The 25063-nt window shown below is 40.4% G+C and overlaps 1 protein-coding gene across 2 annotated transcripts; it reads right to left on the bottom strand.

Moving 5' to 3' along the window:
- ralb (RAS like proto-oncogene B) lies at nt 1-25063 on the bottom strand. 2 transcript variants are annotated; one of them, XM_008109876.3, is made up of 5 exons: nt 25045-25063; nt 10734-10898; nt 8236-8444; nt 2664-2841; nt 1-1595 (listed from the first exon to the last, which is right to left on the bottom strand). In XM_008109876.3, exons 2-5 carry the CDS (start codon nt 10845-10847, stop codon nt 1476-1478), a joined length of 621 nt encoding a protein of 206 aa, XP_008108083.1. In that variant the 5' UTR covers nt 10848-10898; nt 25045-25063; the 3' UTR covers nt 1-1475. The 2 variants fall into 2 exon arrangements, with proteins under 2 accessions (XP_008108083.1, XP_008108075.1); XM_008109868.3 differs by lacking the exon at nt 25045-25063 and adding an exon at nt 24742-24987.

The raw sequence follows: 25063 nt of genomic DNA, 5'->3' as shown, positions 1-25063 counted from the left end.
AACGTTTTAGTGAATGTATTTAGCTGCCTTTTACAAGACCATCTTTCTATGATTCAATGCATAACTGTATAAAAGTTTTTCAGCAACAGGATTAGTACAATCTGAGCAATAGCAATATGGCAACTTTTTGGCAACTGCACATAATTAACTCAAGTGTATTTTTAAAAAAGGATAATTGTGAAGTTTGCCCAATTCCCTTATTTTATCCCACTTGCCTTAACTCAATAATTTCTAGGGAAATGGTAGTGAATACTCAAGAGTACAACTCCAAGGAATACAACATTACAAAGACAGCAATAACTCATTACCAGAGGACAGTAGAATGTAATGGCAAACTACTTTTGTGCAAAGCACAATCTACCAGGAATATGCCCTGCATGAGTCCCTTCAATTTTCAAAATTACACTTCATTTTTAGAGAGGACATGCAGAAAATACTGCTGATAAGACTGGCCTCTCATCAGACCACACCGTTTTACTTTAAAATGAGACTGAACCAAACTTAGGAGAGTTCACAGTGTGACTTCATTACTAAAGAAATATGCTTTCCTGTTAAAACACTGGAAAAAAAACCAAAATCCAGAAATTTCTATAGATTCAATATGATTACAAACCACCATTACACCACAAACAGATTTATTAAAGTGGCGGGGTGTCTAGTTTTGGCAGGCAGGGTGCAATTATTTGATGTGGTAAACAGAGGAATTCCTTCCCGTTATACAACACCTTGCCCATTTCCCCCCAAGGAAAAGCTGAAATTAAGATGGAAGTAAGTTGGAAATGCGACTCGACACAATATAGCAACGAATGTTCTGAAACTCTGCACTCAGCTCGGGAATACTGCAGTGATGACTCAAGACACCAACTTCCTGATGAGTCTTTGCTTTCAAATGGCTACGCCTTAAGAGTCCCATCCAGTTATCTTCACAAAGTTGACCGCATTGCAACTTACTCAACACCGTTGTGTGCAAATGTTACGTATCAAGATCTCAGTGTGTCTGTGTTTAACTCCCCTTTTTAAAAAATGGCTAAAGGCCTATGCTTTTCATTAGGAGCACCAAAAAGTGAAGCCACATAGGAAAGGCAGGTAACTTTGGTTGAACTTCAGTGAAAACTAGCCACTTGAGGAAAAAAACTGGTCAAGAAAGAAGAGTCTGTAGAGCGAGTGTCATTGAGGCCAACATCAGGAGATAAAATTTACAGCAACTTTTCTGCTATCAGGCAGAGATGGTGACCAAAGAAAAAATTGGTGGCAATACTTTATAGCCCTGATAGCTGCTTTTCATGATTCATCCCTTTCAGCATATATGGATTTGGTGGAGTTCAATTCTTAAATCAAGTTTTACACTTTCAAAAAGGCTATTATGTGAATGGAAAAACCTATTAGGTTCAGATTTCTCCTTCTTCATCCAGTCCTGTATCCTTAGTAGTAAATGTTTTGCTAATTCCATGGCTTATATATATAGTTTCTAAAGATCACAATAAGCAGCATCTCTCTTTAAAACTTTTCTTGTTCTTGCTGCTTTTCTTGCCATTCTTGTCTTTGTTTTCTGACATCTTCTTGGCTCTAATCTCTCTCATTAAATCAAAAAATACCTGAAAGAAAGAAATTTTTAAGTAAATAACAGCATTTGTTACTGATTCCTAATATAAAACAGATCTTTTCACAGCTGTTTCAATTAAATCTGAATATGACAACAATGGAATAAGATAAGCAATAGACCTGTGTGAAATTAGCTCTTTAACACAGAAGAGCCGCCTATCAAAATCATCAAATACATATATGTTACATAATGATTATGATTAATACAGTGTGCATAGATTAGGGTGTAGGAATATTCATCAGGAAAAAAATTCACCATCCCACAGGAACCATTAACTAAAGAATCAGTCTGTACATATATTAACATTAAGTTAAAGTCATTTAAGAGCTTGGATTTACAGCAATCCTATCATACTGAATTGCCAAGATACAGGTTTGCTTATTTTCAAAGCACAAATAGAGTTTAAAGGTGATTGAAATGATAAAAATTAAAATTCAGTAAGAAAATCTGTTTGTTACAGCACATGAGAGAGAGCTAAATTAGAAATTGTATTTTAAAAAATCCCAATATAATGTTAGGGAAGTTTCACTTATCATTAACCAATCAATAGGAGTCATTAAGATCAAAGGGCCCACCTTTCAAAGCTGTTTGGAAGAAAATGTTTTGTTCCTAAAACAGCTGCAGGAAGACAAACATCCCTGTCATTAAACTCATGGCAAGCCTTTATGCTTCATTAGTATACTGTGCATTGCTTGCAGTAGGCTCCTGCTAATGCTAGTTGACCCATGACACATTCTACAATTTGCAATTCAGGGGATAACTTTAAGAGGAAGAACGATGGCCAAGGAAACATCAGCTGCTTAGTTAGTTTTCCTTCAAGATCTTTGATAGCATCACAGTGCTGGATGGCTATTACGATGGCTATCCAGAAATCCTCCATAATACAGGCAGGGACTGCAAAGGGACAATGTCTCTCTCTCTCTCTCTCTCTCTCTCTCTCTCTCTCTCTCTCCTTTGTCCTTATCCTTCACTGCAGTTGGCAGTAGATGGGTTCTGGTTGCTAGCTGCAACTTGGCAACTGCGATTATGGGATGCTGCTGAAAGCAAACACTTACTGTACCTTATCTACATTTGCACGAGTTTTGGCTGATGTCTCTACATACTGTACGCCCCACTCCTCTGCTTTACTTCTAGCTGCTTCTATAGGCACTTGTCGGCGGTCTTCCAAGTCCGATTTGTTTCCCACCACCAGCAAAGGGATTTTGTCCTCTTCGGCTTTTACACGCAGGATCTGTTCCCTGATAAGCATAGTAAAAGCAAGAAGAGTCAGGTGGCCACAATAGCAATGTCTTCTAGAAGTCAAAATACGCACACATAATAAATAATGTATTAGTAGCCACAGCTTGCCAAGGAATTATGACAGTATTTAAATTAAAACAACACACAAAGCGCCCTACATTGGAAGCCAATGCAGATCCTAGTCCAGCTGCATTTAATGAATCAAAACATTCTTTAAGTGGAATGGGATGCTGGTTTTGCTTTCCAATTACTCTAGTTATCATTTTTTAAAAACCAAAAACATGCATGCCAATTTTAAAGTCAAAAAGCCAAACTAACAATACAAAAGGAGGACATTTTCTACAAAAATAGAAAGCCTTGTTCATTTCAATCTTAGAAAAAAAATTATTGCGAAGAGCTGAAATGATATAGCATTAATCCAGGGTTTTTGCTTAGATTGGCAATTACCTATTGTCTTATTTTCAAGGTTTTGTCTTTAATGTACAAAGCTGCAGGGAACCAAAATACATGATAGCTGACAGACACCTTGTCAAGTACATATGTGAATCAACCCTGAACTTTTCACCAAAGGCCTTACTAGTTGCCTCTCAACCAAAAGAATGTGACTAGTTAACATCACAAAGGCAGACCTTTTTACTGGGAGGATCCCATTCTTTGGCACACTGTTTCTCTGTGTATTTCCAGAAGCAACTGTGTAGAACTGTAAATGCTTAATTTACCAAGGCTTTCACATGTATTTCCCTTGCTTCATATGGCTACTAATGCAGCAAGACTGATGTCTCCCCATGTCAACAACAACAACAACAACAACAACAACAACAGATCACCCTACTCGGATCTGCACACATTATTCGCTAATACATCACACAGCCCTAGACACTTGGGAAGTGTCCGGCGTGTAATCCAATACAACAGTCAGCATAGTGATCTTGTTTGCTGTGTACTGATTTTGTTGTGTATCAAATAATAATAATAATTTCATTGTTACCAGCCTCTTCTAATCAACACAGTCAAAACACATCAACATAAAATACATACAACAACATACATATCTCAAAACACAAAGTACACAACAGATCAACATTCAGTGGCAATATCATGTAAATCCAAAACCCATGATTCAAAGTTGACTGAGTAGGCTTGCCGGAAGAGATGGGTCTTCAATTTTGTTTTAAATTCCGACACCTCATTTAGCTGTCGGAACCTCTTCCAGCAGGCCATTCCACAGTCCTCTGGGAGACAGTCGCCAGTCGGGTTTTGGCAGGATGGAGTAGATGCCCTGCAAAGGACCTAAGTGTCCTAAAAGGTAGATTGTGCAGGAGAAGGCGATCCTGTGGGTAACCTGGGCCCAAACCATGTAGGGCTTTATATACACTGTAAATACATAAACTCCTTCAATTTTCATTTTATTTTTGTAAAACTGTTACCAAACACCACTACCCCCTCCCCCAAATAAAAATGGGATCTATAGTTTGGGGATTTGTAGTTTGCTAAAGGGCATTGAGTTGAAATGGTATAAAAGGGATTAAGTCCTGACCATCTTGCAAAAGGAGTAATAGCAGCAAGGATCCCCTTCCCATGTTAAATCTGTGTACATTTAATTAAGGAGATATATATATTGTATATACTCGAGTATAAGCCTAGTTTTTCAGCCCTTTTTTAGGGCTGAAAAAGCTCCCCTTGGCTTATACTCAAGTGAGGGTCCTGGCTGGCTTCTATTCAAGTCGGCTTATACTTGAGTATATAGGTATTCATGGTTGGACAGTCTTATCTTATTAAAGTCTTATTATCTTAAATTACAGTTTTATATAAATATTCAAAAACATTTAACTGATGCCTCAAATAATGCAATTGTATTAATACTGTATCTAGTTTTATTTTTGAAATTGACCTGTAGCTGCTGCATTTCCCACCCTCGTCTTATACTCGAGTCAATAAGTTTTCCCAGTTTTGTGGTAAAATTAGGTGCCTCAGCTTATATTCGGGTCACCTTATACTCAAGTATATACGGTATATATATATGAACAAAATGAACATGGGGCTGTTGTGAACCAGTCCCAGGCAATTCAATGCCAGGGGTGAGAGACATTCATATACTCTGAGCAGAGCCGGCCCTAGATATTTTTCAAGTGTAGGCGAACAGAATTTTGGTCCCCCCCCCCCCCAAACCAATCACTGAAAAATAAAAGTGTTGGATAAGCAAAAATGTTGGATAATAAGGAAAGATAAAGGAAAAGCCTATTAAACATCAAATTACATTATGATTTTACAAATTAAGCACCAAAACATCATGTTTTACAACAAATCAATAGAAAAAGCAGTTCAATACATGGTAATGTTATGTAGGAATTACTATATTTGCGAATTTAGCACTAAACATTGAACAAGGATATAGGGCAGTGTGGACTTAGATAACCCAGATAGCCCTCAGTATTAAAAAAACACTCTAAAATCAGGACAATAAATAAAGAACAACACTCTGAAAACAGAAGAAATCCAGACAGTAAACAATCAGGGACAGCTAACTCCTCCCAAAAAAAGATTCTCCCAGGCAAGAAGAAGCCAGGCCTTGAAGCCACAGGGCCATTAAATGCTAATCAAGGTGATTAATTACAACATTCACACCTGCTTCAAAGAAAAGTTCTTTCTCCCACCCTGGACCTTCTACAGATATATAAACCCCACATACCTAGCTTCCAAGTTCCCACAGACCTCACAATTTCTTTTTTTTAAAAATAATTTTTATTAAGTATTTTTGCATACAGGTTTAAAATAGTGGGGTTCAAAATGGGAGAGGGAAGTAGGGGGTAGGGAGGAGGGGCTGGGGCTGGGAGAGAGGTTATAGAAGAGGGGGGAGGAAAAAGGGGAAAGGAGGAGAAACAAAAGCAAAGGGGGTGGGTTTTAGGAGGGTGGGAGGGGAGAGGGGGCTAGAGAGAGGCCCGGGAGAGTCGGTTGAGTCTTTGGATGTCAGAGAGTAGTCCCCTTGTGGTGTCGGCTAGTCCATGGGTAACTGTCCATTTGGGTGGGGGGGGGGGGTCCGTTTGCCTCCTGAAGCGACATGTTGTGTTGCTAGATTTGTATATTTCTGGTTGTTCTTGTGGAATTTCTTCGAGGTATCTCCGTCTTTTCCTTATGTGTTCTTCAAATATTGACCAGTCGGTTTCTTTTATTGGTTGTCCATGGTGTTTCTTCATCAGGAAGGTTAGTCTGTCCATGGTCTTTATTTCCCATACTTTTAATAGCCATTGATTGATTGAAGGGATCTGGTTTGTTCTCCATAGTTTGGCGAAGGCAATCCTGGCTCCTATAACCAGATAGGTTAGAATTTTTTCCTCATCTGTGTTCAATTTCAAATTTTTAAGGCCCAATAGGTATAGTTCTGGTCTCATATGTAGTTTCTTTCCCATTATTTTTACACATTCTTCATGGATTTTTTTCCAGTACCTCTTTGTTTCGGGACAGGACCACCACATGTGGTAGAAACTGCCCTCATTCACCTGGCACTTCCAACATTTTATTTGAATATTTTTGTTGTAATGGCTTTTTTTTTGGAGTGATGTACCATCTGTAAATCATTTTGTATTAATTTTCTTTTAAGTCGGTTGCATATGTGTGTTTTATATTTTTCTTCCAGATTGATTCCCATTCCTCATATCTTATAGGCCTTCCTATGTCTTTGGACCATTGCACCATGCTTCCCTTAATTTGTTCTTCCTCGGTATTCCACTCCAAGAGTTTCTTATATATCTTTGTAATTAATTTGTTTTCAGACTCTAGAATTTTGTCCCATTCTGAGTCTTTCTTAATGAAGCCATCTTGTTTATCCTTAATATATTCTTCCTTTATTTGCCTGTAGTGGATCCATGGTAAGTGACCAAATGATTTCAATACTTCTTCTTGTGATTTTAGTACGTATTCATTTTCTTGACTTGTGAGGACATCTCTGTATGTGGGCCAGTTTATGTTGCTTTGGATACTCTTCTGAGTTATTGCTAGTGGCGATAGCCACATTGGAGTTTTGGTGAACATTCTTATTTTATATTTCTCCCATATGTTGTTTAGTGAAGTTCTTATTATATGGTTTCTGAGTATTTTCTTATTGTTTTTGTCTGCTTTGTGCCATATATATAAATGCCAGTCGGCTTTTAGGTCGAAACCTTCTAGATTTAAGATTTTCTTGTTCTTTAGAAATAGCCAATCTTTGATCCAAGTTAAGGCACAAGATTCGTAGACCTCACAATTTCTGAAGGCCCCGAAGGTGGGCTCCCGTGGTGCAAAGGTGGGTCTGCGCCGGCCGGAAAGCCCAGCACGGGCACCGGGAGGCCCAGTGTGGCTACAGGAAGGCCCAAAAGAGAAGAAGGTGGAGAGTGGTGCCCTCCTCCCAGGACGATGGCGCCCCTGGGACGATGGCGCCACAGGCAAGTGCCTAGTTCGCCTTATGGTTGGACCGCCTCTGACTCTGAGCCAATTCTGAGCCAATCTCAGGCCAGGGAGGGAGAATTCAAACTGTAACAATGAAACAGACTCTATGTAGCTCCTTGCAGGAGCACGTGTGGGAAGACTTGTCTTTTGGGCATGAATCCACAGGTCTCTTTCCTATGGCCATGGATGAATACATCCGCCTCTGTCTTATGTCTTTAACTGCCTTTGGTGAGCTGATTATAATCTGGGAAATTAATTAATTGCTAGCATTCTTTGCCAGGCAGGATCTTCAAATTATTGCAGTCTAGATTTTATATCAAAACCAAACCATTTTAAAGGCAAAACTACTTAATGTAAATGTTATCAACGAGATTTTGGACACATCCATATGCTCCAGGTAGACCCATAGCATTTTACACCATCTGGAGTTTCCAAGCACTTTTAATGTAGAGTACGTCACAGTAGTCCAAATGGATATAATTGAAGCATGGGTTATTCTGGTTGTATCAAATGCCTCCAGCATGGGCATCATCAGTCCGCTGCTCTATACAAACACATTCCTGGCTATGTCCAAAACTGGAAAACTGAGACAACCAAGCGAATCCCTTACACCCTGAGTACACTCAAACCACAATCTTAAGTCTTCGAGGGGAACATAAATGCATCCAAGGACAGACTGAATTACTATTGTTGATTTAGCTAAGGACAGACAGAGCTCAGCAATATCTGCATACAGCCCTTAACTCCAGACAACATCTTCTGAGATATAACATAAGTAGTATGGGGAAAAGACTGAATGCAGAGGAATAGCAACTACAGGCACAAGATTTAAAGTGTTCTCCTGGAAAACAAAATGGAGAGGAACCTGAGATGATTTTCCCCGCTATGGAAAAGAGAAATAAAGGCATCTCTTTAATTGTCTGGTTCTGAACAAAAAAAAAAACCCATAGTAGGAAGAGATTGCTGCTTACCTAAACTCAGCTGTTGCTGTGAAGGATTCAGGCTCAGTTATGGAGAAAACTAGGAGAAACCCCTCTCCGCTACGAAAGTAGTTGTCTCGAATAGCTGCATAATCTTCTTGTCCTGCTGTATCTAGAATATCTATCTGGACTTCTTCACCATCAAGAACAACTTTCTTTCTGTAACTATCAGCCTTGGTAGGCTCATAGTCTTCCACAAACTAAGAGACACAAGAGAGGTAATGAATTAAGGAGCATTTCTGCTGTTTTTGATACCAGAATTTTGTACATTTCTCCTTGTGCATTTCTTAAACGCTATGATCCCTATACATTAAGAAAACCAGGAATCCAAAATAATTATGGATGGCAAGAAATGACCAGCAGCATGTGCTGGGACCAAAGTAATATAGTAAAAGTAATATAGCAAAATATAATAAAAGAAAGCGTACAGCTCACATGACTCTTCAGCAAAAGGAGGAAATTTTATCAGACTAAAATGTAAATTTAATTGTAATATGAATTATGTTGATCCAAGAAAAAATTACCAAATTTGGTCTCATCAACAAAAACAAAAGCATGTTGTCAATGAAATACTTTGAAAAAGAGTTCCTATTAGACACAGTTTACTCCTTCCTTTTGAGTATTCACATTTTTCATATGCATTAGAGGAATTCTTTACAAACACTGGCATTGTGGTCAGCCACATTCCTAGAAGCTCCTCAGATTGGATTCAAAAGAAACAGGAACCTGAGGAATAACCTAATCTATGATGCCTGGAAATAAATCTATGTTCAACATACACAAGACAATGAAACATTTCAGCAGACATTACTTGTGCTACCAAAAGAAGTGCTCTTGTTAACATGTGTTCTCGTGGGGTGTTATTTCTGGGGGAAATGTTACACACCATAAAAATCTCAATGTTAGAAGACTGGTAAAAAAATAGTTTAGTAATAGTCACTTAGATTTGTTGTTGCTGTTATAAACAAACTATTAACCCTTCCATATAGCTAGCATTATACTATATCATTACGAAGGGAGGCACTTAAATGTATATTTAAGTTGGAAACCGTATTTTCTCAATGTTGGATCCGAGTTTGGACTATGTTATTTCTCTTTTATTTTAGGATCTGCATGCGGGCCAGGCTGTGGTGCAGCTGGTTAGTAGCCAGCAGCAATAAATCACCACTGACCAAGTGGTTGTTGGTTCGAAGCCTGGGTCGGGGTTGAGTTCCCGACTATTGATAACCCTAGCTTGCTGTCCACCTGAGCAGCTCGAAAACTGCTGTGTCTGTGATTAGAGAATTCTAGGTACCGCTTAATGCAGGGAGGCTAATTTAACTTAATTTATGACATCATAAAACTGCCAGCGGCATGCGAAGAACATGAGGAAGTACCACCATCAAAAAGGACTTGCCATCACAGTGGATGATGAAGCGGCAGCTCCCCCAGTGGCCAGAATTGAGCATACCCTCATGAAGCCAGAAGCTGGAGAATGTTAATAGCCTCTACTGTCTATCTGTATATGTGATATGTCTGATAATGGCATTAAATGCTGTTCTGTTCTGTCCTATCTGTCCAAAGGACATTGAATGTTTGCCGTGTCTGTATATTGTGATCCACCCTGAGTCCCCTTGGGGGGATAGGGCGGAATATAAATAAAGTGTTGTTATTATTATTATTATTATTATTATTATTGGTTAGACTCTCAGTAATAAATACTGCAAAGTAAGGATTGTCATCATGCAACATTCCATTTAAAAACATGTCGCCTTTTTAGGTTCAGTAATTTCTCCCATGAGAGTTCTGTACTTAAAATGGGGGTTTATAGGAGTCAAGATCCTTTTGAACAAGTCACTGTAGTGTGTGTATGCATGCACATACACACATATATACTGGGTTTTACAATGTTCAGTCACATAAATTATTCTTGTCTAATGTAAGAAATCCCCACAAATAAAAATGTCACATGCAACAATTTAACATTTAGTTATATATTGCCTTTGCTTGCTGGGTAAACAAGTTAAACGAGACTGAAATCAATTCCTACATTGTCCTTCCTCCAGTCACCAGAAATAATTCAAGCAATGTCGAAACCAGGTTTATAGAATTTCATCTTTTATTGAGTTGAAACCAGCAACTGAAATATTACTGGTGCGCCAACATGTAGTCACAGAACCACACAATTCTGGATAATGCTAATGCTTGATATTATCTTTAGCACTTTTAGAATGCTTCACATACATACAATCATGATGAATAATCTGAAGATTTGGCAGGGAAAGAGCACCTACAGTTCAAACTAACCTAAAATCTCAATGTTATGCATGCACAGATTTTAAATCGCTTGGACCAAGACTGAAAAATGTAGAATTTCGGACCAAAAACCGATAGGGAAGAACAGGAAAAAATTCTCTTTCCCAGGAATAGTCTTCCATCAGCCTACTGAAACTTTCCAAAGTCATTTTACTGCCATGTAAGATGCATACATACATCAAAAAACACCTTACCTCATCATACATAAACTGAAGAGTAAGTGCTGACTTGCCCACGCCTCCACTGCCAACCATGATGACTTTGTGAAGGGCCAGAGAACTCTGGTTTTTTGTCTTGCTAGCAGCCATTTTTCCGTCTTGTTAGAAGCCGTTGTCAAGATTTCACAACAGGCTGATGAGCTATGAGTCAAGAAACAGAAACTACATTAGGTGATGCAAACCAAGTAGTCAGTTCTTAGGATGAACATAGAGGTTTCTTAGTGTCATTTGAGGCCACAGAACAAAAGAACAAATCTCTATATATTCAGACACTTGAGAAAGGAACATTTATGCAATATCCACAATTTCACTTGACATTTGAGGACAAAACATTTTAACACCAGATGAACATGTCTTAGGCTGATGTGCTCCCAACTTCTTCTGATACAGGCACCAGGAGGAACCTGGATGCATTTGCTCCTATTTTCAATCAACCATAGTTTCCTGTTTTATCTGAATGAAGATGCAGGTTTGTCTAAACCAGGGGTCCTCAAACTTTTTAAACAGGGGGCCAGTTCACTGTCCCTCAGACCGTTGGAGGGCCGGACTATAGTTTAAAAAAAAAACTATGAACAAATTCCTATGCGCACTGCACATATCTTATTTTGAAGTAAAAAAAAAGAAGCAAATACAGCATACACAAATAATAATAATAATAATAATAATAATAATAATAATAATAACAATAATAATGAGGGTTGGAAGAGACCCCATGGGCCATCTAGTTCAATCCACTTCTGCTTTTGTGCACCAAAAGCACAAGCAAAGCAGCCCTGACAGATGGCTACCCAGCCTCAATGTTAATAATAAAACTCATCATCATCATCATCATCAAAATAATAAAGTGGGTTGGAAGAGACCCCTTGGGCCATTTAGTCCAACCCCCTTCTGCCTTTGTGCACCAAAAGCACAAGCAAAGCAGCCCTTAATAATTAATTATTAATTAAATAACAATTAAAATACCGTAATAAACACAAGCAAAGCATTTGAAAGCACACACTGGGCAAGGAAGGAGGCGGGAAAGGCGTGCGCGGCGCAAGCGAGGAGGCTGGAAAGGCATGTGCCTTTTCCTCCTCCCTCGCCCCGTGCGCACCTTCCTCGATGGCGGGGGGGGGAAAGGTGCGTGTAGGGCGAGGGAGGAGAGAAAGACGCATGACTTTCCCTCCTTCTTAGCACCATATACGCCTTCCTCAGCGGATGAGGAAGCCGCCACCACAGAGACAAACCCACAAGACAGACAGCAGTGGCAAAAACACCAGAAGGCTGGATAAATGTTTTTTGTTTTTTTTGGGGGGGGGGGGCATGTGGCCTGTAGTTTGAGGACCCCTGGTCTAAACTATGATTTGTCCAAACAATCCTAAAATAAACCATAATTTCTACTGCTGATTTATCACAACTATGATTTCACTTTACTGCAATGTTCAGCTGAAGTGGTAAGCAAATGTATTGTAGGAGAAAGAAAGGCACATTTGCCCACAAAGCACTAAATCGTTGCTTCTTAAACTGTGGGTCCCAACCCCAAACGGCCCCCATAGGTCAGTGTTGGGGTCATGAAAAATTTGGCAAAAGTAAAAGGTTTCTGAATGCCACCTAGTAGTCATTTCAAACATTTACATGAATCCATGAGTAACAATGAGTAACAATAGGAGCCCCCCGGTGACGCAGTGGGTAAAAACGCTGAGCTGCTGAACTTGCTGACTGAAAGGTCAGCGGTTCGGATCCGGGGAGGGGGGTGAGCTCCCGCTGTTAGCACCAACTTCTGCCAACCTAGCAGTTAGAAAACATGGACATGTGAGTAGATTAATAGGTATCATTACAGCAAAAAGGTAACGGCACTCCATGCAGTCATGCTGGCCACATAAATATTTCTCAGGTGAAAAGGGGCCATGAGTGGAAGATCTCTAAGAAGCCATGCACCAAACTATGGTTTGTCATGGCCACTCTCTCTTCCAAGAAAGATTAGGAAGATTCAGAAGAAAATCTGCCATTCAAATATGTTTATCATCCTCTACTATAGCAAATAGATTCAGCCCAGACTTGTGAGAAGGTCTAACCCAGTCTCAATGCAAAAATATGAATAACAGAAGGTGTGGGTTAAAAAACGGAGGCACAGTTAGCCGGAGATGCCTCATGACTCCTGGATTTTCTCCAGCTCTATTTGTTTTTTTGTTTTTTTGTTTTTTTAAGTCCCATATAGTAAACCAGAAACTTTCAAACTTCCTAACCTCAATTTTTTCTGCTTTGTATGATACGAACCAAGAACTCAAGTATATTTTGGTGTGTTTTCCTGAAACAACAGTACTTTCCCCAAGAAATCTTGCAGCTTTAAAAACTGCACTACAAAAACCACCAAGTGAGTAACCAATGAAACAGAAGAATACTACAGTATTTCAACATAGCTTTCAGTCTGAGTCATAAGGAAAACATTATTAGGGAAACTGGGGAAACCCATTTTAAAATAACTAAAATGGCTTTGAGAGCAAAAACTATCTTTTATTTTCTCAGCACTTTCTCCAATTCTACTTTAAGTTAGTCCTTTTCCTCAATGCTCCTGCCATTCAGCTGCTGTTTCAGTGACTTTCTCCAGCAAAAAGCAGCCATTATTTCAAAACAGAAACTGAGGTCTTTGGTCTAATTAGATGGAAACAAAACGCCTTTGTGAAAGCTTTCTAGTTCTCAAATTCCAGAACTGATTTCAACTGAAGATAAATTACAGGTTGCTAGAGCAGTATATTGGATTTTATATCCTCACAAGGTCTGTGGGGCAAAAACATTTGCAGAACATGAAATCAAACAGATTACAGTGCCTCAACTGCCTCCAGATATTGCTCCAAAATTCGGAATTTTGTAGATCACTAAGATCCATTTAAAGATAGTTTACCTCCTGCCCAAATGATACAATCACAGAATGGCTACCAGAATGAAATCTTTTTGGATTATCAGTAGAAGAACAAGAAACACACTCACATTGCTGTTCTAGGTATCACATAACTTAAAAGACAGTTGAGCTATCCCAATTCATGTTTGTCCATTATCCATTTACTGTATCGGAAAACATGAGGGAACGGAGGCTTTACTTCACTGCCTATGTGCAAAATACCCCTATGAAGTGAAATATACAAACTTTCTGAGGGAGAGTGGAGATGAGCGGTGACCACAAAACAGCTAGTTGTCTTGTTTAGCAATCTCTGCAAGTCAAATTTAAAAATAATATTGATAAGGCGCGCTATTTTAATGTTCAATTATGGTGGCGAACTAGAAACTTTCAAATAACATATACCACAAATTTCACGTCATCAAATCACATCATTCAACTTTCATATATGCATTGGCAGAGAAAGTGTGTGCATTTAAACCCATGTTCTGTCACAAGACTAACACAGCAGTTTATTGTGATTGAATACCTAGGCATTCTATGAAGTCTTTAGCAATGCTCTACTTGCCAAATGGAAGTGGAAATTTAAAGACAGCTGAACACGTTTTACTCATTCAAGAGTACATTCATGAAAATAAATTACCCAGAGGTAGGTGATAAAATAGGGCCACCCTATTAAGCACCACACTATTAATTTTAAGTCATGCGATTGCTATTTTGATTTGTTACTTACACTTTCGAGAGCCACTTCAGCTCACAAATGTTCAACTTTTGCTGCTCTTTGTGTCTAAATAAGATGGCTATTTTTGCTTCTCGCCCAGAGTCACTTAGCCATGAACAATAGGTCAGAACAATCAAAAAGGTAAGAAGGTAATATTTTATGTACCAGAAGCAGACTTAAAAATAGAACAAAGCTAGACAATTATGTCTATTCTTATCTTGCGGTGCTTAAGTGGAAGAATATTCTAACGCAGACCCAAAACCTTCTATAAATGGAAAAATTCAACTGAAGTCAATGCAAAATAGCTTTCATAATTCAGTCTGTTTTTGAAGTGGTTCCTGCTCTGAGCAATAATGCACATCCCTGTTGCCTAAAAGGCAACTTTATATGCAAAGTGCTTCCTTAATCTAAAATGCTGAGCAATAACCAAGGATACCTGCAACCTCCCACATTAAAAATCCCACAAAATGCAGTTGCCATGGCGACACATGAATCGTTCTGCCTTATCTCTTGGGACCATAACATTATTTATCGAATCTAAAGAAAAATCCTAGCTTTTTTGGTTTGGGCACGAACAGTCAAGTCAGCTCAGTGGCCAAACCCTAAAGTTAAGGAACTAGCTGCTTAATGGTCATTACAGATAAAATCAGAATTAGTACTAAATATTGAAAGGGGGGGAAACTATTTTATATCAAATCATCATCAATACTACCATACAGCTCCAGTACTGAAGTAATCCATGTCATATGGAAATGTAGTTCACCAACCCAAGCCAAAACGTTAGTCAACGTGGGTGTAACCATTTTCCTAGATGGTTTTTTCTTCACAGGAATTATTCAACACTGATAAGCTGATGGCTAGACTATGACATGAACACTTTCTACATCTGAAACACCCCATTATGAATATGAATTCCTAAATGTCAAAACCTTTGAAATCTAAGTGAAACAGATTAAAGAAACAGGCCCACTAAAAAGCTATTTTAATCAAGAACAACAAATCTAGCAATTTGGAAATTTGGACCTATTTCCTTAAATCCTAGTGACCTTTAGATAAGCCATAATGCAGTTTATACCACTGGCTTCTGATGATGAGAGGATCCAAATATTGATTCAGTTTTCCCCAAGTATGATCTTTAAATCCAACCTTCCCTAAATCCAGTCCTTCTAGATCTCCTATCTACACTCCATCCCAATAAGAACTGTCTTTAGAAAAAGCAAGAAGAAATAATTCTGACAAAGACTGTGCCAAAACAAACTTTTTTTGCTTCTTAATAAAGGTCTTAAGGTTGTGAAAAGTGGCACTACTTTCTTAACAGTTTTAGCCAAGGCACATATTAATTTTCAGCAGGAGATGTCAGAACATCAGAATTGGTTTTCTTATCAGGTATGCCATTAGTCATCTGTGAGAATGAGAACTAGGATTATGAAATACTGTATTTAGGATAACATTGGCAGCCTTGGATTGTTATTTCTTTTTATTAATCATGTATAACTTTGTTTCCATTTCTTACTTGAAACACTTTTGTTTTTCTGATTCCACTTCCATTACAATAACCTACATACCCTGTTTCTCCAAAAATAAGACAGGGTCTTATATTACGTTTTGCTCCAAAATATGCACTAGGGCTTGTTTTCAGGGGCAGTCTTATTTTTCCAAATGGACTTTTAAAATTTATTATTTATTACAAGCATTTATATCCTGCCCTTCTCACCCGCAAGGGGGGAGGGTTCAGGGTGGCTTACAACAAAGTATAAAGTATATAAAAACAATTACAATTGAACAATAACATTAATTAAAATATCCATATAAATGAACTATATCTAGGACTTATGTTTGAAATAGCGTTTATATTTCGAGCATCCTCAGAAATGCTGAAAAATCATGATAGGTCTTATTTTCAGGTCAGGTCTTATTTTGGGGAAAACTGGGTAGTAGAATTAAACTTTCTCTCCCAATATTAAGAAACTACAATTCCCATCCCATCCCACCAGTGTAATAAGGCTAATGAGATCTGATGGGAACTTGAATTCAACAACATCTGAAAGGACAAAAATTACCTCTCCCCAATCCTGTGTATTCACACTGGATAGCCCACTATAAAGGGTTTTCAGAAATACTTTTTCTGAATCAGTATTAACTCATGCAGCAAATAAAGCTATTTATTTTTAGAGCGATCCATACCAGCTGCTCTACCCAAGAAAAATGATGTAAGACCCAAGGTCATGTGAAAATATTTTGCTAAAAACCTTTCTGGGGGAAATAGAAACCAATATAATATTTATTACAACCTCTGAGGATGCCTGCCATAGATGTGGGCAAAACGTCAGGAGAGAATACTTCTGGAACATGGCCACACAGCCCGAAAGACATACAACAACCCTGTGATCCCGGCCATGAAAGCCTTCGACAACACAATACAGTAGAGTCTCACTTATCCAACATAAACGGGCCGGCAGAACGTTGGATAAGCGAATATGTTGGATAATAAGGAGAGATTAAGAAAAAGCCTATTAAACATTAAAATAGGTTATGATTTTACAAATTAAGCACCAAAACATCATGTTATACAACAAATTTGACAGAAAAAGTAGTTCATTACACATTAATGCTATGTAGTAATTACTGTATTTGCGAATTTAGCACCAAAATATCACGATATATATTGAAAACATTGACTACAAAAATGCGTTGGATAATCCAGAACGTTGGATAAGTGAGTGTTGGATAAGTGAGACTCTACTGTATTTATTTCGTTAGATATCTGCTCACTTTTCTCCCTTAAGAATGTTTTAAAACTGACTTATGTCAAAGAGATCTTCCAGTTTTAGCAAACTCTCATAGAAGGAACAGGACTTGGGTGCGTTAGGACACACAAGTAAATGTTATCCAGGCCACTTTTACCCATTTCCTCTTCCTACTGCCAACATCTCAGATATTTATCAGAAGTTTCCCAATCCTCCCCAGATGGCTGTGCAGGAATCTAAATTAAAAAGAAAAAAAACATGTCCAAGTGGAAATTGGTCACACAAAGGCTGGTTTCATTGCTACTTGGCCTCCAAAATGGCATTGGAATGATTTCTTAGCTATGATCCATACAACAGTCCAAATGCCCACCTGCAGTTTGAATCAAGGCACACATTTTTCCCTTCATATCCACTGGAGGTTGGTCCCCACTCACATATCAATGGATACCAAAATCTATAGATGCTCAAGTCCCATTATATACAATATCCATATGACATAGCTGTTGTTTACAAAGTTTAGCAGTAAGGAAACAAGTTTACATGAGCCTCGGTCTTTATCCCTCCACCCCTTACCCGAAAGGCCACACAGTGGGAATTGATAAGTTGTCTTTTAATTAATCATGATTATTCATTTCACAAACAGTGATTAAAATTAACACTGGTTCTTTATGAAAACAAGTTAGACTCATAAGCTACAGCTTTGACTTAAATTTAACCACATTTAAACACAGACTCAAACTTTCCCAACTCCTCAAATCAAGTGTTGCAAGAAGCAGGGCAAGCATGAGCACTGACACTCGCATGTGTATGTTTGAATAAAACTGTGGAATTAATCACTGGCTTCAATCTAAATAAAAACTCATGGTTGACTTACTCACCCACCAGTAACTCAAATGTATCAAGGAAATAGAATTTGCACCATTATCATTCACTGAACCCATAGGAATGATCTGAGTTCCAATTGCTGCCTTTCATGTTCCATGATGCCTACAACATAGAATAACAGAATCATAGAGTTGGAAGAGACCTCATGGGCCATCCGGTCCAACGCCCTGTCAAGAAGCAGGAAATTGTATTCAAAGCACCCCTAACAGACAGCCATCCAGGTTCTGTTTAAAAGCTTCCAAAAAAGGAGCCTCTACCACACTCTGGAGCAGAGAGTTCCACTGCTGAACAACTCTCCCTCCCATTGAGGAAGTTCTTCCTGATGTTCAGGTAGAATCTCCTTTCCTGTAGTTTGAAGCCATTGTTCCGCGTCCTAGTCTGCAGGGCAGCAGAAAACAAGCTTGCTCCCTCCTCCCTATGACATCCCCTCACATAGTTATACGTGGTTATCATGTTTCCACTCAGTCTTCTCTTCTGCAGGCTAGACATGCCCAGCTCTTTCAGCCACTCCTCATAGGGCTTGTTCTCCAGACCCTTGATCATTTTAGTCACCCTCCTTTGGACACATTCCAGCTTGTCAACAACTCCCTTAAATGGCAGCGCCCAGAATTGGACACAGTGTGATTACCAAGGTGGAATAGAGGGGTAGTATGACTTCCCTGGATCTAGACGCTATACTCCTATTGATGCAGGCCAAAATCCCGTTGGCTTTTTTGTTGGCTCAAGTCAGGGCCGGCCGGAGATATTTTTAAATGTTAAGCGGGGGTGCTAAAAAGCGCCCCCGCCACCGGCCCCGCCTCCCACGCCCTGGCCCCGCCCAGCGTGCCCTGGCCCCGCCTCCCACGCTGTGTGGGAGGCGGGGCCAGGGCGAATAGTGCGGGGGGCGGGGCCAGAGTTGGCCCCGCCCCCCGCCCAGCGTGCCCTGGCCGCGACCAGGAAGTAAGGCCCGAATGGCCTAGCTGTGCTGTGCGCGTGCGCACAGCACAGCTAGGCCATTTTGCCCTTAGTCAACAAACTAAGGGCAAAAATGGCCTATCTGGCAGTGCGCATGCGCACAGCCAGATAAGCCATTTTTGCCCTTAGTTTGTTGACTAAGGGCAAAATGGCCTAGGTGTGCTGTGCGCACGCGCACAGCACAGCTAGGCCATTCGGGCCTTACTTCCTGGTCGCGGCCGCCGATCGCCCGGGCGGCCGGCGGCCGCGACCAGGAAGGGCCAAATGGGCTATCTGCGCTGTGCCCGTGCGCACAGCGCAGATAGCCCATTTGGGCCTTACTTCCTGGTCGCGGCCGCCGGCCGCCCGGGCGATCGGCGGCCGCGACCAGGAAGTAAGGCCATTTTGCCCTTAGTCAACAAACTAAGGGCAAAAATGGCCTATCTGGCAGTGCGCATGCGCACAGCCAGATAAGCCATTTTTGCCCTTAGTTTGTTGACTAAGGGCAAAATGGCCTAGGTGTGCTGTGCGCACGCGCACAGCACAGCTAGGCCATTCGGGCCTTACTTCCTGGTCGCGGCCGGCGATCGCCCGGGCGATCGCTGGCCGCGACCAGGAAGTAAGGCCCAAATGGCCGTGCTGTGCGCGTGCGCACAGCACACCTAGGCCATTTTGCCCTTAGTCAACAAACTAAGGGCAAAAATGGCTTATCTGGCTGTGCGCATGCGCACAGCACAGATAGGCCCTTTTTGCCCTTAGTTTGTTGACTAAGGGCAAAATGGCCTAGCTGCTTGTCGCGGTTTGGCGTGGGCGCGGGGATTGAAGCCCCGCGGGCCCGCGCCAACACCGGAGGCGTCGGTGGCGCTACGGGTCGCTGTCGACGCGTCGACAGCGCCCCTAGCGGCCAGCGGCCGAGGCGGCCGCATCAGCGGCCTCGTAGTAACAACCGGCCCTGGCTCAAGTTTAACTTGTTGTCCACGAGGACAACAGTTTCATATGCCATTTAATATTATGAAACTGTCACTAGTTTGTTATTATTGTTTGAAGGGGTGCCAGTGAAAACAGATAGGTTTCTGGGAAGTGGCTACAGCTATTTTTGTACATTGTCACACATTTAGGAAGATTTTCATGCAATTTTCTGGTGAAGATCAATGGAAAATCCTGCCAAACATAAAATTGGGAGTAGGTTGGGAGGTTTCAGAAAATAGAAAAATGGGAATCACGGGTTATAAGGCTCCACTTTCCCTGCCTTAGATGTGTTGGAAGATGAAAAGCAGAAGTCTCTCTCTCCTTCTGTCTGACAAACTCAGCACTGCTAAAGATATGCAATCTTTTTAACCAGTGTTTGGATTATACAAGGTTTATACAATTTGGAAGCACAGAGGCATAATCCAACCCCTCTGGGCATAAAGACCACATACCTTTTATATTTCATATCAAGCCAATGCTTTGTTATACATGTGTTTCTTCTGGAAAGATGAATTTGACAGCGGAATATTAGACTTGTTAATCCACCTTATGTAGCCATTCCGAGGTACAATAAAATGACCTGAAATATTGTGCTACCGGTATATAACTGCCACCACACCTAATAGTAATACCTAAAGCTATAGCATTCAAGGTGTACCAAACAATTCTCCATGACACACAGTAGAGACAAATGTGCCATTTTAGAAACATTTTCATTAGCAATAAATTCAAAACCTTTCCACAAGCTGACAATAATAGTTTACTCTTCCACTACTTTAGTACAGTACAGATAGGAGGAGGAGTAAAGATAGGAAAGTGGTAGTGATTTGTTCCACTTTTATCATTATGCACTGCTTTGCTAAACTACAGCAACAAAAATAAGCTCAACTACAATATCTTATGGAGATTTATTCAGCTGTCAGACTTGCATGTTCTAGACATAAAGTCCTGGTGAGGAAAATGGACTAAACAGTAAACATTTCATAAATATTCAGTACTTCATAACTGAAGTCACTCACTATCTATGTAAACAGCTGCAGAAAGAGTGTTTAAGTCCTAAGAATCCAAGTAATGACTCAATGTTTGGCTGTTATCACATGTTTGGTAGAATCCGCATGCATCACGCACAAAGCAGAATCTGAAGTCAGAATGACAAATCTCTCATTTTTACAGGCAAAAGTTCAAGTCACACTTCTACATTGGACTATAAAACTAATTCATAGATGAGTTTCTTCAGGGCCTGCAAGATTCTTTCCACTGTGGCCCATGCAAGCCTTCCTTTCCTTAAAATTCCTTTTCTTTTACTTCATAGGGAGTATCTACATGGCTGATTTAATGCAGTTTGATACTACTTTAACTGCCATGGCTCAATGCTATGGAATCATGGGAGTTAAAGTCCACAGCGGAGGTTAGAAACGGAAATGAAAACAGTTTGGAATAATACAAATCAGATTTTGTTATTGTTATCATGCCTGTGAGTATCTCTACAAAGATACTTGCAGGAACACCTCAGCAAGCGAGAGTCCAAAATTGGCAGGCTAAAACGCAGAACCTCAGTCAGTGGCTGAGAGATGCTGGATGAGAGACTTCTTCCTGCGCACACAGAAGATTGGGCAACTTGGAAGGCGCTGGACAGACTGTGCTGTGTCACCATGAGATGCAGAGCCAACCTTTAGAAATGGGGCTACAAAGTGGAGTCCATGACATGCGAGTGTGGAGAAGAGCAAATTACAGACCACCTATTACAATGCAACCTGAGCCCTGCTACATGCACAATGGAGGACCTTCTTACAGCAATACCAGAGGCACTCCGAGTGGCCAGCTACTGGTCAAAGGACATTTAGTATCATGCCAAGTTGTTGTTTTTTTTAAAAAAAAAAAACACATTATAACTTGTACCTTCGGTTTGCTTCTGACACGATAAATAAATAAGGGGATTGTCACTGCTACTGTAATTTGAAATGGTTTATAGAATAAGTTTTAATGTTTATATTGGAAAGTGTATTCTGTACTTTTAAAAGTTGTATATTATTTGATGTTATAGCCCATGGCCAGTACAATAAACAACTCATCCAAGTGGAATCATGGGAGTTGCAATTTTACAAGGTCTTGAACCTTCTCTGCAAAGAGGACTAGTGCCTCAGCAGACTAAAACTCCATAACAGCCATGGTGGTTAAGGTGGTGTCAAAACAGATTAATTCTACAATGAAGATGCATCCATATCTAATGATTTGCATGAAATCCTTGGATACCACTAGCTAGTTATGACATAACACTTAGGTACCTTGATGATACCAAAAAACAGTGAAGCCAACACTTACTCAGTGCTCTGTAATACCAGCTATATTAAAGTAGAAGGTAGTAATTAACTATACTAAACAATTACGACTATATTTCAATCATGCATACGTTTGTTGCAACAAACTTGAGCAACAGTGTCAATATTTGTGAAGTGAGAACTGTGAAGGCTTAGGAGGGACATTAGGACCAAAAAAATACCTCACTATAATTTCTGTTTCACAAATTATCCTTATAGTTTTCCTATAAATTATCCTTATAGTTTTCCTATGCCTCTGTTTATCCTAAACAGAGGCAGTGCAACTGTGGAATTCCTCAACATCAATTCAAATGTCGAGTTTGTAAGACCCTTGTCCATATTCCAAGGCACTGAACCATTAAAAACAATCGTATCAGCAAGGGGGGAAACAAATACTGTTGGCCAGCTATACTTCTGTTTCTATTGATATAGACAATCAGGACAAAATGATGAGAAAGACAGAATTTTGAACATTCCTATCTAGTTTAAACTGTATCCGTATTACACAACCATCACAGACTATACTAACTCTGACCACTCTGGTTTTGAACCTCCTTGTGCGGCACTTCTCAATCTTAAGTCCATTTTGAACCATGACTTTAAAATTGACATTTTATTTATATTGGTGTTTTAATCTTTGTATATATGTATTTTCATTGCATGTCTTTTAATGTATGAATTTGAATGGTCTTATAGTTCATCTATGTCTTTTAACTATGTTGTACTCTGCCTCGAGACATAAGGAGAGGCAGGTAATAAATAAAATGCAGTATTTTAAAACAAATGATTATTTTTCAGCAGTCAAATAAGGAGAAGGACTTACATGCTACACAAAGAGGAACTTCCTCCCTTTTCCGCCTGCATGCATTCCAAACCAGAGGATTCATGATAGCGAGCAACTATTAAGACTATCAGAGCAAAGGTCCTTCTGGTCCCACATCCTGTTTTTAGGATTTCCAGAAATGCAGGACATGAATAGTGCTTCCAAGTGTCATTCTCCAGTGAAGACACAGTGAAGCTTGAATGATTAAAAGCTTTTTGCAAATGTGGGTTATGGGAGACTAGAGGTGGGGGAAAAAAGGACAGAGATCAGTATCATCAACCCTCATAAAGCAAATCAAGGGAGAGTTGAAGGCCCAAAGAGCCACTTAGTCAAAAATTAGCATCTTGGAAAGGGAATTTTTGACATCACATCACCTTCCAAGTTGAGGTCTCCAAAACTTCACTGTTATCACCTCAAAGAACCCAGAGAATTGGATGGGATCCAAAGGAGCATCTAGTCCAACCCCATTCTGGAACACACAATCAAAGCAATCCCACAGATGGCAAACCAACCTCTGTTTTTCCTTAAAAGGACATTGCCTCAATACTATAAGTAGTAGACTTATGGTACATGTACAGTACTGCAATCCCTCCGAATGCAACAAACCTGACTGTTTTCCATTGAATAGGAAGTGAGGCTCTTTAATCCAAGACCTGCATGAATCCACAATGAGAAACTTTAACTCCAGACAAGAAACAATCACGCCAGCTAATCACCGCCCAACAAAGGATCCCCCCAGGCAGGAAGCAGCCAAGCTTTGAATCTACAAGGCCATTCAATGATAATCAAGGTGGTCAATTGCAACATTCACACTTGCTTCAAACAGACAAGAGTTCTTTCTCCCACAGATATATAAACCCCACTTGCCTAGTTTCCAACAGACCTCACAACCTCTGAGGATGTCTGCCATAGATGTGGGCGAAACATCAGGAGATAGTGCTTCTGGGACATGGCCATACAGCCTGGAAAACCCACAGCAACCCAGTGATTCCCGCTATGAAAGCCTTCGACAACACAACTTTAACTCCACCCCCAATAAAGCTAAAGACAAGCAAAGAAACGAGAAGGTGAAGGGTCTTGTAAAACTACAACTCCCAAAAATCCCCATCAAACATATATAAAAAATGAAAGAAATGATAAAGCCACCATTACCGGGCAGGAAAAGGGAGAGAAAAGCAAGGTATCCCCACTCCAAAGGCTCCTTTTGCAGAAGCCTTTTCCCCCTCTATCAAAGCGCGCATCTACACTGCAGAATTAATTCAGTTTGACACCACTTCAGCTTCCATGGCCCAATGCTGCGTAATCCAGTGAGTTGTAGTTTTACAAGGCCCTTAGCCTTCTCTGACAACAACTGCTGGGGCCTCAGCAAACTATAAAATCCCATAAATTCAATAGCACAGAGCCATGGCAACTAAATTGGTCTCAAACTGCGTCAATTCTACAGCGTAGATGCACCCAAAGACTCCTTTTTGCAATGCCGGCAGCCCTACCTACACAGAAGGCATTCCCATAAACATAAAAATGGGGGGGGGGGGGGAGGCTCGGAGGAAAAAAGGGAGAATGGAGAAAGGACTTCCTCGTCTTTGAATTGCCAGTAGCTCCTCTCTCTCCCAAATGTCCTCCTCCTCTTCCTCCTTCTCCTCCCACCCAGCCATTTCTTCCCGTCCTCCTCGGTCTCATTTGAAGTACTAGTAGACATCGTGGCTATTTTACCTGAAGCTGGCGAGGCGACGCGATACAAGCACTCCAAGCCCAAAGCTTAAATAAAGGGTGACTTGAGGCGCCCGCCTCGCCTTGGCTGCTGCTTCCCTTGCGCGAGGACTCCTTTCCCAGCGCGCACCTGCGCGCTCCCTCCCAGGGACCAGCGCGCGCGCACCCCTGCTAGCAGTGCCCGCGTCACCAAATGAGAGAGAGAGCGCGCGCGCACCCTATCCGTCCTCCTGCGCGCGCAGCTTCCCTCCTCCGTTCTTTTCCCCCTAAAGGCAATGAATGATATGCGCGCGCATCCCTACTTACGGTCTTCTCCAGCGAACCC

The sequence above is a fragment of the Anolis carolinensis genome, chromosome 1 (genome assembly GCF_035594765.1).
Source record: "Anolis carolinensis isolate JA03-04 chromosome 1, rAnoCar3.1.pri, whole genome shotgun sequence".
Taxonomy (NCBI): Eukaryota; Metazoa; Chordata; class Lepidosauria; order Squamata; family Dactyloidae; genus Anolis; species Anolis carolinensis.
Note: the sequence above shows the minus strand (reverse complement) of the source record. Positions and strands in the feature narration are given on the sequence as shown.

Excerpts from the sequence above, each read along its gene's own strand:
- ralb (XM_008109876.3), bottom strand. The coding sequence starts at position 10,847 with ATGGCTGCTAGCAAGACAAAAAACCAGAGTTCTCTGGCCCTTCACAAA. Across the intron at positions 2,842-8,235 it reads ACAGCAACAGCTGAGTTTAG|GGAACAGATCCTGCGTGTAA; the intron begins GTAAGCAGCAAT and ends TATGCTTATCAG. Across the intron at positions 1,596-2,663 it reads CTCGTGCAAATGTAGATAAG|GTATTTTTTGATTTAATGAG; the intron begins GTACAGTAAGTG and ends TCTTTCTTTCAG.